General features: G+C 37.2%; 1 protein-coding gene across 1 annotated transcript in view; it reads left to right on the top strand.

Annotated features, from left to right (window-relative positions):
• Positions 1-14226, top strand: part of MYCBP2 (MYC binding protein 2) — a 288978-nt gene that overhangs the window by 250710 nt on the left and 24042 nt on the right. Inside the window, exons 69-72 of the mRNA XM_032151244.2 lie at positions 5486-5566; positions 7224-7490; positions 8183-8466; positions 9952-10048. Of these exons, the coding sequence (XP_032007135.1) occupies positions 5486-5566; positions 7224-7490; positions 8183-8466; positions 9952-10048 (729 nt within the window). The remainder of the gene's footprint in view (positions 1-5485; positions 5567-7223; positions 7491-8182; positions 8467-9951; positions 10049-14226) is intronic.

The raw sequence follows: 14226 nt of genomic DNA, 5'->3' as shown, positions 1-14226 counted from the left end.
CTGAACCATAGCTTCTTAAAGACCAAGTCGATGTCTAATTTGTCTTTGTATCCATCATGGTATCATCACACAAATGTTTGGTAAATTTTTATTAGAATAACTACTCTTTATTACTGTTCTTGAAATTTCTTCTAAAAATACAGTTGCTTTACTTTTTTGGTCCTGACTAAAACACTATACCTAAGCCTTTTGTACCTCATCCACTTCCAAAAAGAGAAGTCAACTCTGACTAGTCTCAATATTCTAGTGTCTTTAAATGCTACAAATAATCACCTTGGCAGCCCTTTGAAAGATAAATTTCAAGGATTTCCCTTGTCTCACCCTGTGTTTCCCAATACAGTAGTATCTAAATCATTGTCCTATGTTTGTTTGAGATCTGAAAAAAATAAGATTTCTTAAATGCTGGTAACTTCTTTCAACATCTTTTGGGGATCTCATTTGAATAACTACAAGACTGTGTAACTACCCATTAAATCAATTGAATTTTAGCAAATGTCAACTCTGTACTAAACAATTGTGAGAATGGAAAGCCCTCAAAAAGCTTGCATTCTGTTCTTGGTTATGAACCCTCTGCATTCCCCTCACTCCCCAAAAAGAAATCAACAAAGATACTATATAGTATATAAGCAAGTTATTAAATGTGTTTAAAAAAATTGCAAATGACATAGGCTTTCAGAGTACCTTGAGATCATTGTGCCCTGGAGTGGTCAGAGAAGGCTTCTTAGGGGATATTGGACTGGAGTTAGATCTGAAAGAGAATGAAGGGATTCGAATGAGATTAGTAGAGAGAATGGGAGCAAGGACTGATCAGAGATACTGGCCTAACAGTGGGAGAGTGTATGTTGAGGAGTTAAGGTTGAATAGGAAAGGTTATACTGTCACGTGGGTGCCCATGAAATAACATGATTTTTAAGAGGATCTTTTTTTTTTAAGTTAGATTATTGAAGCACAATTTACCTACAGAAATTCCTCATTTTAAACTGTATCATTCAATGAATTTTTACTTGTGTACACTAGTGAAATCATTATCACAATCAAGTTTGTTTTGTTTTGTTTTGCTTGAGACGGGGTCTGTCTCTGTCACCCAGGAGTGCAGTGGTATGATCACGGGTCACTGCAACCTCAACCTCCCGGGTTCAATGGATCCTCCTGCCTCAGCCTCCCAAGTAGCTGGAACTACAGGTGCACATCACCGTGCCCAGCTGATTTTAATATATCTGCAGAGATGTGGTTTTGCCATGTTGCCCAGGCTGGTCTCAGACTCCTGGGCTCAAGCAGTCTGCCAGCATTGGCCTCCCAAAGTGCTGAGATTACAGATATGAGCCACCATGCCCAGCCCACAACCAAGTTTTAAAACACATCACTCCCCAAATTTCTCTCATGTTCCTTTGCAAGCAATCCCCCAACCTCACACTTAGAACCTAGCAACTACTGAACTATATTCTGCCAGTGGTGTGTTGCCTTTTCCTGGATATCATATAAATAGAACCACACAGAATGTAGCCTTTTTGTCTTGTTTCTTTCACTTTAGTTTAATGCTTTTGAGATTTATCCATGTTGTAGCATGTAGGCATGGTTCGTTCTTTTGGTTGCTGAGAAGTGTTCCATTATATGGATTTACCATAATTTGTTTATCCTTTCATTTTTTGATGGATATTTGGGTTGTTTCTGCTGTTTGGCTACTATTAGTAAAGCTGCTGTGAACACTTACATACAGATCTTTGCAGATCTTTTACCAATTATGTGTTTTCAAATATTTTCTCCAGGTCTGTGGCTTATCTTTCAGAGAACAGAAGTTTTTAAGTTTGATAAAGTCCAGTTTTTCTGGTTTTTTTGATTCATGATTTTTGTGTGTGGTCTAGAACCCAAGGTCACACAGATACTCTCTTCCTTTCGAAATGTTATAGTTTTAGTTCTTTTGTTTAGAACTGTATACATTTTAATTTTTACGTACAGTGTAAGAATTGAGGCTTTTGCATATAGATGTTCAATTGTTCTACTACGATTCGTTGAGAAGACTATAATTTATCAATAGTCAATTTACCGTAAATGTGTAGGTCTGTTTCTGGACTCTATTCTGCTCCATTGATCCATCAAAGTGTCTTAATTACTGTACCTTTATAAAAAGTCTTGATATCAGGTTCTAACTTTGTTCTTTAAGTTATTCTGGCTATTCTAGATCTCTTGCATTTCCATATAAAGCTTAGAATCAGCTTGACCGTTTCTTTAAAAAAAAAAAAGGGGAGGTGGGATGGAATTTTGACTGGAATTAACACCAAATTGATAATTTAGGGAGAATCGCCATGTCAATAATATTGAGTCTTCGTATCTGTGAACATGATATGTATCAGCGGTTTTTTTACATCTTTTTAAAATTTCAGCAGTGTTTTGTAATTCATTGTACACATCTTGTACATATTTTATTAAATTTATTTCTAAACATTTAACGTTTGTAAAGCTATTGTAAATGGTATTTTTTATTTCACTTTCCAATTGTTCATTTCTAGTATATAAAAATAGAATTGACTTTTGTATATTAGATTTCTACCCTGTGATCTTAAATTCACTTACTAATTTCAGAAATTTTTTATAGACTCTTTAGGGTTTTCTTATATAATCATGTAGTCTTCAATAAATTTGGATTTTTTCCTTTCTAAACTATATGCCTTAAATTTCTTTTCTTATATTCTTGTGTTATTGCATTGATTAAGCCCTTAAGTGCCATGTTGAATAGAAGTAATGAGAACAGATAGCTCTGACTTGCTCTGGATCTTGAAAAGAAAGTATAAACCATTCATTATTAAGTGTGATGTGAACTGTAGATTTTTGGGGGGTGAATGTTTTTAATAAGATTGGAGAATGTTTTCTTCTATTCCTAGTTTGCTGAGAATTTCTATCAGAATGGATTTTTTTTTAAGAGACCTAGTCTTAAGTCTGTCACCCAGACAAGAGCACAGTGGTACCTTTATATGTTTCTCTTTCTTCATTTCTTTTATTCAGTAAGATAATCCATATATTGCTATTTGTTTTAGTCAACATGTGATACTAGCTTGTATACAGTTCATTTTCCTTCAGTGAAAAAAAAACTAGGGGATGGTAGCTACATGATATAGTGCTTCTTTTAGAGGTAATAAAAATGCGGTAATATTGACTGATGATAGTTGCACATATCTGAATGTACTAAATTGAATTCTATGCTTTAAATAGATGAATAGCATGGTATGTGAACTATATCTCAATAAAGATGTTTTTAAAAAGCAAAAATAAATGATGGAAGAAGTAAACAAGAGTAAGATGAAAGAACTATCTAAAAGAGACTCATATATAATCTAGCTAGTACTTAAGTAGCAAAATAAATGCTCTATTCTAAAAATTCACTTTCTTTAATAGATAACAGGGCTGTTTCAGTTATCTATTTCTTTTTGGGTAAGCTTTAGTAGTTCTGACACTCAAGCAATTTGTCCATTTCATCTAAGTTTCTGGATTTATTGGCATAAGTTGTTCATAATATACCCTTATGTCTTTTTAATATCTGTAGAACCTGTAGTGATGTCTCTTGGTGATTTGTGTCTTCATTCTTTTCTTCTGAAATAGTTTCGCTAAAGATTCATCAGTTTGATCTCTTCAGAGAACTAGCTTTTTGTTTCATTGATTTTCCTCTATTTTTGCTTCTTTTAATGATCACATCTTTATTTCTTTCCCTATGTTTGCCTTGTATTCATTTGTTCATCTTTTTCGGACTCCTTAAGGTCGAAGATCAGATCATAGACTCCAAGACCTTTCTTTTCTCATCTAAGTATTTAATGCTATTATTTTCTTCTAAGCACTACATTAGCTGCATTTCACAAATTTGGGGTATTCTGTTTTTATTTTCATTCAATTCACAATGTTTTCTTATTCCCATTTTGATTTCTTTTTTTTTTTTTTTTTTAAATGGAGTTTCCTTCTGTCGCTCAGCTGGAGTGCAGTGGTGCAATCTCGGCTCACTGCAAGCTCCGCCTCCCGGGTTCATGCCATTCTCCTGCCTCAGCCTCCCAGGTGGCTGGGAGTACAGGCGTCTGCTACCATGCCCAGCTAATTTTTTGTATTTTTTTTAGTAGAGACGGGGTTTCACCATGTTAGCCAGGATGGTGTCTATCTCCTGACTTCGTGATCCACCCACCTCGGCCTCCCAAAGTGCTGGGATTACAGGCGTGAGCCACTGTGTCCGGCCGCATTTTGATTTCTTCTTTGACCCTTGGGTAATTTAGAAGCACCTTGTTTAATTCCCAAATATTTGGGAATTTTCCTGTTAGCTTTCTATTATTAATTTCTGGTTCAGTTTCATTGTGGTCAAACTGTATACTTCGTATAATTTCAGTCCTTTTAAAATTGTTAAGATTTGGATTCTGGCCTGTAATATAGTCTGTTTTAGTGAATGTCCATGTGCACTTCAAAAAAATGTGAACTCTGCTGTTATTCTTTGAGGGGTTCTATAAATATCAGTTCAAGTTGATCAATAATATTCAAGTCTTTAAGAGCCTTAATATTCAAGTCTTTAAGAGCCTTACTGGTTTTTGGTTTTTTGCTTGTTTACTTGTTCTGTTAAGTACTGAAAGAAGAGTTCTGAAGTATTCAACTAACTGGATTTGTTTATTTGGAATTCATTCTACCTGGTAGCTGATCTCAACATTCTGATGGACTCCAAAAAAAAAGTTTTGGTTTTGTAGATGATCAGGTTTTTCCTCATTGTTAGGGCGAAAGGGACATTCTCTTCTGGCCCTCTATCCTAAGAAATGTAAAACCAAGCATCATTTTTGATTCTTAAACAAAAGAGTTTCTTACCTCAGTTTTCTTACCGTAAAGTAGGCAAAATATTACAGTTTACCTTCTGGGGTTGTTGCGAACATTAAATAAGGGGTGTGTGTGTGTGTGTGTGTGTGTGTGTGCACGCACGCATGCGCCTGTGTGTGTGTATATATATATACACACACACACATATCTGGCACTTAGAAGAACAGCGTGCACATAATAAGCCCTATAAAATTTTAGCCTTTATTTTTTTCCTTATGATACATTTCTTTGATGACTGTTGGTGTTCCAATAGCTTAATTCAAGACCACCATCATCACAGAGGTTTGTTAGGACACTTTCCTTTTAAACAAATGTTATTTTCCTGGATTGTTATTCAAACAATTAAATGTGGGATGTGAACTAATAATGTTTACAATTTAGAAATAGATTTAATCAAAGCGACTCAAATTGACTTCATTAAAGAAATTTGTGAAAGGAGAATATACTTCTCTGAATTTCTTAAGTTCTGAGATTTTGTTCTTTTTATTTCAAACTTTATCCTTTGTCTTAGTATTATCAGCCTCAATTTAAAATAAATTTACTTTAAAAATATATACACAAAATTATTTCTCAAGATACTCTGAAATATCAAATATACAAATATTATTTAAAGAGATCACTTCATTCTTTTTTTTTCTTTTTCTATGTAAAGGCAACATCAGATGCTGACCTGAAAGAACATATGGTTGGAATCATATTCAGCAGGAGTAAGCTGACTAACTTACAAAAACAGGTTGGTTAATAGCTATTTCATTGTCTTCATTAGTTTTGTGTGTGTGTGTGTGTGTTTGTTTTTAGGGTATAAAGCAGGGATGTCCAATCTTTTGGCTTCCCTGGGCCATATTTGAAGAAAAAGAATTGTCTGAGGCTACACATAAAATACACTAACACTAACAGTAGCTGATGAACATAAAAAAAAATTTTACAAGAAAAAAAAGATCTCCTAATACTTAAAGAAAGTTTATGAATTTATGTTGGGCCACATTCGAAGCCATTCTGGGCCACATGCAGTCCCCCAGCCTGCAGGTTGGATGAGCTTGGTATAAAGTATTTTGAAAAATTTATGAAGACTTTTTTATGCTCGCCCTTTCATAGGTCCTGCAGAATGTGCCTGCTATTTTTTAGAGAAGAATGAGTATTTTGGCATACCTTCATCATTTTAAAGATTTTACTTATGAAAACTTGCTTACCTTGCTGCTGTTTGTTATGGGTAGATTTTTTATTTGGTGTCAAATACCCAGCTATATCAGATTTGATTTGCATTTCTCATATTTCTTTTCCCCCATTCTTTTGTGTGTTGGCTGAGCAATTAACAGTGTTAACTATACCAGTGTTAATATTTTTAAATATAACCAGGTGAGGAAATAGCACTATATTGTTCATATAATGGGGTGCTACATAACATAAAAATATCACTTCCAAAGTCAAATAAAATATTGATTTTAAATTAACCTATTATTCTAACTTTTTTTTTTTTTGAAAGGGAGTCTCGCTCTGTTGCCCAGACTGTCATGCAGTGGTGCGATCTTGGCTCACTGCAAGCTCCGCCTCCTGGGTTCACACCATTCTCCTGCCTCAGCCTCCTGAGTAGCTGGGACTACAGATGTCTGCCACCACGGCTGGCTAATTTTTTTTTTTTTTTTTCTAGTAGAGACAGGGTTTCACCATGTTAGCCAGGATAGTCTTGATCTCCGGACCTCGTGATCCACCTGACTCGGCCTCCCAAAGTGCTGGGATTACAGGCGTAATTTTTTTGTATTTTTAGTAGAGATGGGGTTTCACCGTGTTAGCCAGGATGGTCTCGATCTCCTGACCTCACAATCCGCCCGCCTCAGCCTCCCAAATTGCTGGGATTACAGGTGTGAGCCACGGCACCCGGCCCTATTCTGACTTTCTGCACTATTATTCTTTTCAATGAACTACAACATGAATTTATTTTTGCTTTATCTTTCTAGCAGTGTTTCATTGAATCTTAGATGCTTTCAATTGTAAAATGTCATGTATAATTTCAGTATTGTGAATCTTATCAGCTATAAAGCACCTTATGAACATAATGATAAACCATGAGAAAAAGTGCCTTCAGTGATGAAATATGGTGATTGGTTTTTGAAGTGCTAAACTGTAAGCATAGGCATTAATAACTTGCATATAATCAGTTTGCACATAGTAGTTGATTTAAATATTTCCATTTTTATTGTGGCTCCCCTAGCTTTACTTGTTTCTCAGATGAGTTCAGAGAATGACATATGATGGAGAATTAACTGGGAGAATAGTATTAAATTGAGTATCAATTTACATTCTTGTCTTATTCTTTTGTTTGCTTGTTTTGCTAGGAGTAGTAAATCAAACTTACCCTATATTTTTACATGTTCTGTGTTAACTTTAAATAGGTGTGTGCTCATATTGTCCAAGCTATTCGCATGGAAGCTACCAGAGTTCGTGAAGAATGGGAACATGCTATATCAAGCAAAGAAAATGCCAATTCTCAGCCAAATGATGAAGATGCCTCCTCTGATGCCTACTGCTTTGAGCTGCTGTCTATGGTTTTAGCACTGAGTGGCTCTAACGTTGGCCGGCAGTATCTGGCTCAACAGCTAACTCTGCTTCAGGATCTCTTCTCGCTGCTTCACACAGCCTCTCCTAGAGTCCAGAGACAGGTGACTGATCACACTACAGCCTTTCCATTGCTTTTGTTACTTGAAACATTGTTAAAAGTTGCAATGCAAAGAGAATTATCTAAGGACCCTAAGTATAGATTTTTATTTTGTATTTTGTTACATTTTGTTTGGGGCCTGTATTTTACTCCTTTTTTTTTACTGTTTATAACGAGAGTATAGAATAGTAAAATATGTTCCATTTTATTAATGTGTTGTGATAAAAGAGTATTCTGGCTACTGATTACCATATTACCATGAAATATATAATGTCATTTAGCCCTGACCAGAAAGAAAAGGTATTTTTTTTTCTTGCTGCCTTGGGTTAGTAATTACCACTACTATTACCATCTGAATACTATGTATATCATATTTTCTTCCTTCACAAAATGTAAAATAGTGTTTAAATCATATTTCTTTTCTTAAAGATTTTGAAGTTAAGAATGATAGTTAGGTACATTAAAAAATGAAGCCTGGGACGGGGTACAGTGACTTATGCCTGTAATCCCAGCACTTTGGGAGGCAAAGCTGGGAGGATCCCTTGAGCATAGGAGTTCAAGGCTGCAGTGAGCTGTGGTTGCTCCACTGCACTCCAACCTGGGCAACAAAGCAAGACCCTGTCTTAAAAAAAAGAAAAGAAAACCTTAAAACATTAGTCTTTACAGGGAATTCTCTCATTTTATTTTTCTTACCAGGTAACCTCTTTACTAAGAAGAGTTTTGCCTGAAGTAACCCCTAGTCGTCTGGCCAGCATCATAGGAGTGAAATCTCTCCCCCCAGCAGATATCAGTGATATCATTCACTCAACAGAGAAAGGAGACTGGAATAAGCTGGGTATCTTGGACATGTTTCTAGGATGCATTGCCAAAGCACTCACTGTGCAGCTAAAAGCCAAAGGAACCACCATCACTGGAACAGCTGGTACCACTGTGGGCAAAGGAGTTACAACAGTTACTCTTCCAATGATTTTCAATTCCAGGTTAGTTATTGCCTCTATTTTAGTACCAAAACAGAATAGAGTGAGCTACTGTTCAGAAATTTAAGACATAATTTCAAATTTTACCTTGTTAGGTTACTCACCAAATAAAATCCATAAACAACTGGCTAATATCTAAAAAGAATGTCATGTATATAATAAAAGTGTCATTTACAATTAGTGGGGAATAGAAAGTAGGCTGAATATGTGATGTCAGAATATTTGGATATCCATGTTAAAAAAAAATTTTAGATACCTACCTCTCATCATACACAAAATTAGACTTCAGTTTTAGGTAATATGTTTTTTTGCCACAATAAAAATAAATAAGCATGGGGGAATAAAGTACAATTCAGGTCAATTAAAGCTTTATGTACATTTCTTTTTAAAACTACTTGGACAAATTATAGAAGAATATTTTTGTAATCTTCAACTTGATAAGACCTTCTTAAACAAAACACAGAACCCAAAGTCATATAGGAAGATATTTATAGATTTGACTATATAAAAATGAAAATTACTTGATAGGTGATAATATTTAAATGTTCTAAAATATAGGCAAATAACTTAGAAAAATACTTAAACCTATATAATAGACAATGACTTTATTAGCATAATATAGAAGAATGACTACAAATCAATTTTAAAAAGGCAAACAACTGATAAGAATAATAAATGACAAGAACAGTCAGTTCACAGAAAAAAACTTATAAATGCCAGTAGTCAGTTCACAGAAAAAAACTTATAAATGCCAGTAAACAAATGAAAACACCTCACTACTAATCAGAGAAATGTAGATTAAAATAATTGCAAAATATCTTTGATGCTTTGGCAACATTATGAGGAAATAGGCATTTTCATCTCATATAAATTGCTGCAGCCTTTTTGGATATCTGTTTAATAATATCTAACTATATTTTCTTTTGACCTACCAATTCTATTTCTAAAACTTTCATATATTTGCACCAAGGTATATATGCAAGGATGTTCTATAATTGTGTGTAACAGTAGAGAATTAGAGACATCTGAACAGTGCGACTTGTAGAGCCAATCCATAACAATATGCAGATGACATCAGAATGTTAATCATTGTATCACTTCTTTCCTGTAGTCTTGCTAGGAAAAAAGTCAGCTGAACTAAATAGTAGTGTGCTTAGTGATACAGTGAATTTATATTCTGGCACAAACTCCACATTATCCGCATGTGCCCTAGAAATAAGTCCTGTGTGGTCCCTGGACTGTACTTCTAAAAGATGCACACAGAAATAATGTGCAAACAGAGAAATACTTGAAAGGGAACTCAAATCACCTTAACTGCTGTCTTGGGATTTGGGGTAATGGTTTGATGAATTTTCTTTTTAAATGTTTTAATTGATTCAGTCACTTAAAAATCTAAGATGCTGCATTCTGAGATAACATTTTCATCTTTTTCATTTGTTACTACTACTGATGATTTATTGGCTTTATAAGTGCTAATTTTTCTTGTAGTTATCTCCGACGAGGTGAAAGTCATTGGTGGATGAAGGGCTCAACCCCTACCCAGATCTCAGAGATCATCATTAAACTTATCAAGGATATGGCAGCAGTAAGTTCTCATTCTTCTGTTTTGGCAGTGAAGTGTGGCAGGAAGCTGACACAAAACAGCTTGCTCTGCTGAATTGATAGGAGATGTAGATTAGTGTAACTTAAAGACTATTTTTAGTATGTTAACTATCATGCTGTTTGTCTTTTCAGTGAGTGATAAATTTGTCATTTATGTAAACCATGTTCATTTCAAATTTTCCAGTTAATTTGTGTGGGAATTGTTATGTGACTTTAAAATCTAATAAAATAAAATATGCTCTTTCAGACCCTAAGAAAGAACTCGATTCAAAAAACCTAAAGGAAAAAAAGAGGATGAGAGCTCTCGAAAGTGGAAGTTTCTCATTCTCCTCAGTCCTCATGGTTTTTAAACCCTTTATTCTTCTTTATTAATGTCCTATACCCTCTGTCTTAAGATGGTGGCTTCCAAAGGAGATCTGGATGTGTGGAGGACAGGGAGTTACTTTACAGAATGCCTGGCTCTGATTAGTTGCTCCTTGTTGTTTTCCACACATTGTATTGTATTTCTAGGAGGGCAGCCTGAGAAGGACAAAATAGTGTGGAATGTAGAGTCAGAAGGAATAGAAGGCAGCTTGGAGAAGGAGGAGGAATTGAACTGCCCCTTAAATCACGGGGATATGAGAAGTGGGAGGATTTTCTGGGGGAAAGATGAAGTTCTATCACTTTTCCCAACAGCATGGATATTTTCTCAACCTCTGTGGCAAACAGACTTTCTCAGGGTGTTCACTGAATTAAAATATTTAGGAGTAATACTTAGGAACACCTAAATTATATGATAGTTAAATGTTCAGGGGTGGAGCCAAGATGGCCGAATAGGAACAGCTCCGGTCTCCAGCTCCCAGCCCCAGCGACACAGAAGACGAGTGATTTCTGCATTTCTACTTGAGGTACCGGTTTCATCTCACTAGGGAGTGCCTAACAGTGGGTGCAGGACAGACGGTGAAGCGCACTGTCCGCGAGCCGAAGCAGGGCGAGGCATTGCCTCACTCGGGAAGCGCAAGGGGTCAGGGAGTTCCCTTTCCTAGTCAAAGAAAGGGGAAACAGACGGCACCTGGAATATCGGGTCAGTCTCATCCTAATACTGCGCTTTTCCAACGGGCCTGGAAAACGGCACACTAGGAGATTGTGTCCCGCACCTGGCCTGGAGGGTCCTATGCCCACGGAGTCTCGCTGATTGCTGGCACAGCAGTCTGAGATCAAGCTGCAAGGCCGCAGCGAGGCTGGGGGAGGGGCGCCCACCATTGCCCAGGCTTGCTTAGGTAAACAAAGCAGCCAGGAAGCTCGAACTGGGTGGAGCCCACCACAGCTCAAGGAGGCCTGCCTGCCTCTGTAGGCTCCACCTCTGGGGGCAGGGCACAGACAAACAAAAACTCAGCAAGAACCTCCACAGACTTAAATGTCCCTGTCTGACTGACAGCTTTGAAGAGAGTAGTGGTTCTCCCAGCACGCAGCTGGAGATCTGAGAACGGACAGACTGCCTCCTAAAGTGGGTCCCTCACCCCTGAGCAGCCTAACTGGGAGGCACCCCCCCAGTAGGGACAGACTGACACCTCATTCAACCGGGTACTCCTCTGAGACAAAACTTTCAGAGGAACTATCAGACAGCTGAATTTGTGGTCTCACGAAAATCCGCTGTTCTGTAGCCACCACTGCTGACACCCAGCCAAGCAGGGTCTGGAGTGGACCTCTAGTAAACTCCAACAGACCTGCAGCTGAGGGTCCTGTCTGGTAGAAGGAAAACTAACAAACAGAAAGGACATCCACACCAAAAACCCATCTGTACATCACCATCATCAAAGACCAAAAGTAGATAAAACCACAAAGATGGGGAAAAAACAGAGCAGAAAAACTGGAAACGCTAAAAAACAGAGCACCTCTCCTCCTCCAAAGGAACGCAGTTCCTCACCAGCAACGGAACAAAGCTGGATGGAGGGTGACTTTGATGAGTTGAGAGAAGAAGGCTTCAGACGATCAAACTACTCTGAGCTACGAGAGGAAATTCAAAACAATAGCAAAGAAGTTAAAAACTTTGAAAAAATATTAGAAGAATGGATAACTAGAATAACCAATGGAGAGAAGGGCTTAAAGGAGCTGATGGAGCTGAAAGCCAAGTTTCGAGAACTACGCGAAGATTGCAGAAGCCTCAGTAGCAGATGCGATCAACTGGAAGAAAGGGTATCACTGATGGAAGATGAAATGAATGAAATGAAGAGAGAAGGGAAGTTTAGAGAAAAAAGAATAAAAAGAAATGAACAAAGCCTCCAAGAAATTTGGGACTATGTGAAAAGACCAAACCTACGTCTGATTGGTGTACCTGAAAATGATGGGGAGAATGGAACCAAGTTGGAAAACACTTTGCAAGATATTATCCAGGAGAACTTCCCCAATCTAGCAAGGCAGGCCAGCATTCAGATTCAGGAAATACAGAGAACGCCACAAAGATACTCCTCGAGAAGGGCAACTCCAAGACACATAATTGTCAGATTCACCAAAGTTGAAATGAAGGAAAAAATGTTAAGGGCAGCCAGAGAGAAAGGTCGGGTTACCCACAAAGGGAAGCCCATCAGACTAACAGCTGATCTCTCAGCAGAAACTCTACAAGCCAGAAGAGAGTGGGGGCCGATATTCAACATTCTTAAAGAAAAGAATTTTCAACCCAGAATTTCCTATCCTGCCAAACTAAGCTTCATAAGTGAAGGAGAAATAAAATACTTTACAGACAAGCAAACGCTGAGTGATTTTGTCACCACCAGGCCTGCCCTAAAAGAGCTCCTGAAGGAAGCACTAAACATGGAAAGGAACAACCGGTACCAGCCACTGCAAAAACATGCCAAATTGTAAAGACCATCGAGGCTAGGAAGAAACTATAGCAACTAATGAGCAAAATAACCAACTAACATCATAATGACAGGATCAGATTCACACATAACAATATTAACGTTAAATGTAAATGGGCTAAATGCTCCAATCAAAAGACACAGACTGGCAAACTGGATAAGGAGTCAGGACCCATCAGTGTGCTGTATTCAGGAAACCCATCTCACGTGCAGAGACACACATAGACTCAAAATAAAAGGATGGAGGAAGATCTATCAAGCAAATGGAAAACAAAAAAAGGCAGGGGTTGCAATCCTAGTCTCTGATAAAATAGACTTTAAACCAACAAAGATCATAAGAGACAAAGAAGGCCATTACATAATGGTAAAGGGATCAATTCAACAAGAAGAGCTAACTATCCTAAATATATATGCACCCAACACAGGAGCACCCAGATTCATAAAGCAAGTCCTCAGTGACCTACAAAGGGACTTAAACTCCCACACAATAATAATGGGAGATTTTAACACCCCACTGTCAGCATTAGACAGATCAACGAGACAGAAAGTTAACAAGGATATCCAGGAATTGAACTCAGCTCTACATAAAGTGGACCTAATAGACATCTACAGAACTCTCCACCCCAAGTCAACAGAATATACATTTTTTTCAGCACCACACCACACCTATTCCAAAATTGACCACATAGTTGGAAGTAAAGCTCTCCTCAGCAAATGTAAAAGAACAGAAATTATAACAAACTGTCTCTCAGACCACAGTGCAATCAAACTAGAACTCAGGATTAAGAAACTCACTCAAAACCGCTCAACTACATGGAAACTGAACAACCTGCTCCTGAATGACTATTGGGTACATAATGAAATGAAGGCAGAAATAAAGATGTTCTTTGAAACCAACGAGAACAAAGACACAACATACCAGAATCTCTGGGACACATTCAAAGCAGTGTGTAGAGGGAAATTTATAGCACTAAATGCCCACAAGAGAAAGCAGGAAAGATCCAAAATTGACACCCTAACATCACAATTAAAAGAACTGGAAAAGCAAGAGCAAATACATTCAAAAGCTAGCAGAAGGCTAGAAATAACTAAAATCAGAGCAGAACTGAAGGAAATAGAGACACAAAAAACCCTTCAAAAAATTAATGAATCCAGGAGCTGGTTTTTTGAAAAGATCAACAAAATTGATGGACCGCTGGCAAGACTAATAAAGAAGAAAAGAGAGAAGAATCAAATAGATGCAATAAAAAACGAAAAAGGGGATATCACCACCGATCCCACAGAAATACAATCTACCATCAGAGAATACTACAAACACCTCTAT

The sequence above is a fragment of the Hylobates moloch genome, unplaced genomic scaffold (genome assembly GCF_009828535.3).
Source record: "Hylobates moloch isolate HMO894 unplaced genomic scaffold, HMol_V3 SCAFFOLD_4, whole genome shotgun sequence".
Classification (NCBI taxonomy): domain Eukaryota; kingdom Metazoa; phylum Chordata; class Mammalia; order Primates; family Hylobatidae; genus Hylobates; species Hylobates moloch.
The sequence above is the reverse complement of the archived record's forward strand: the minus strand, read 5'-3'. Positions and strand labels throughout refer to the sequence as shown.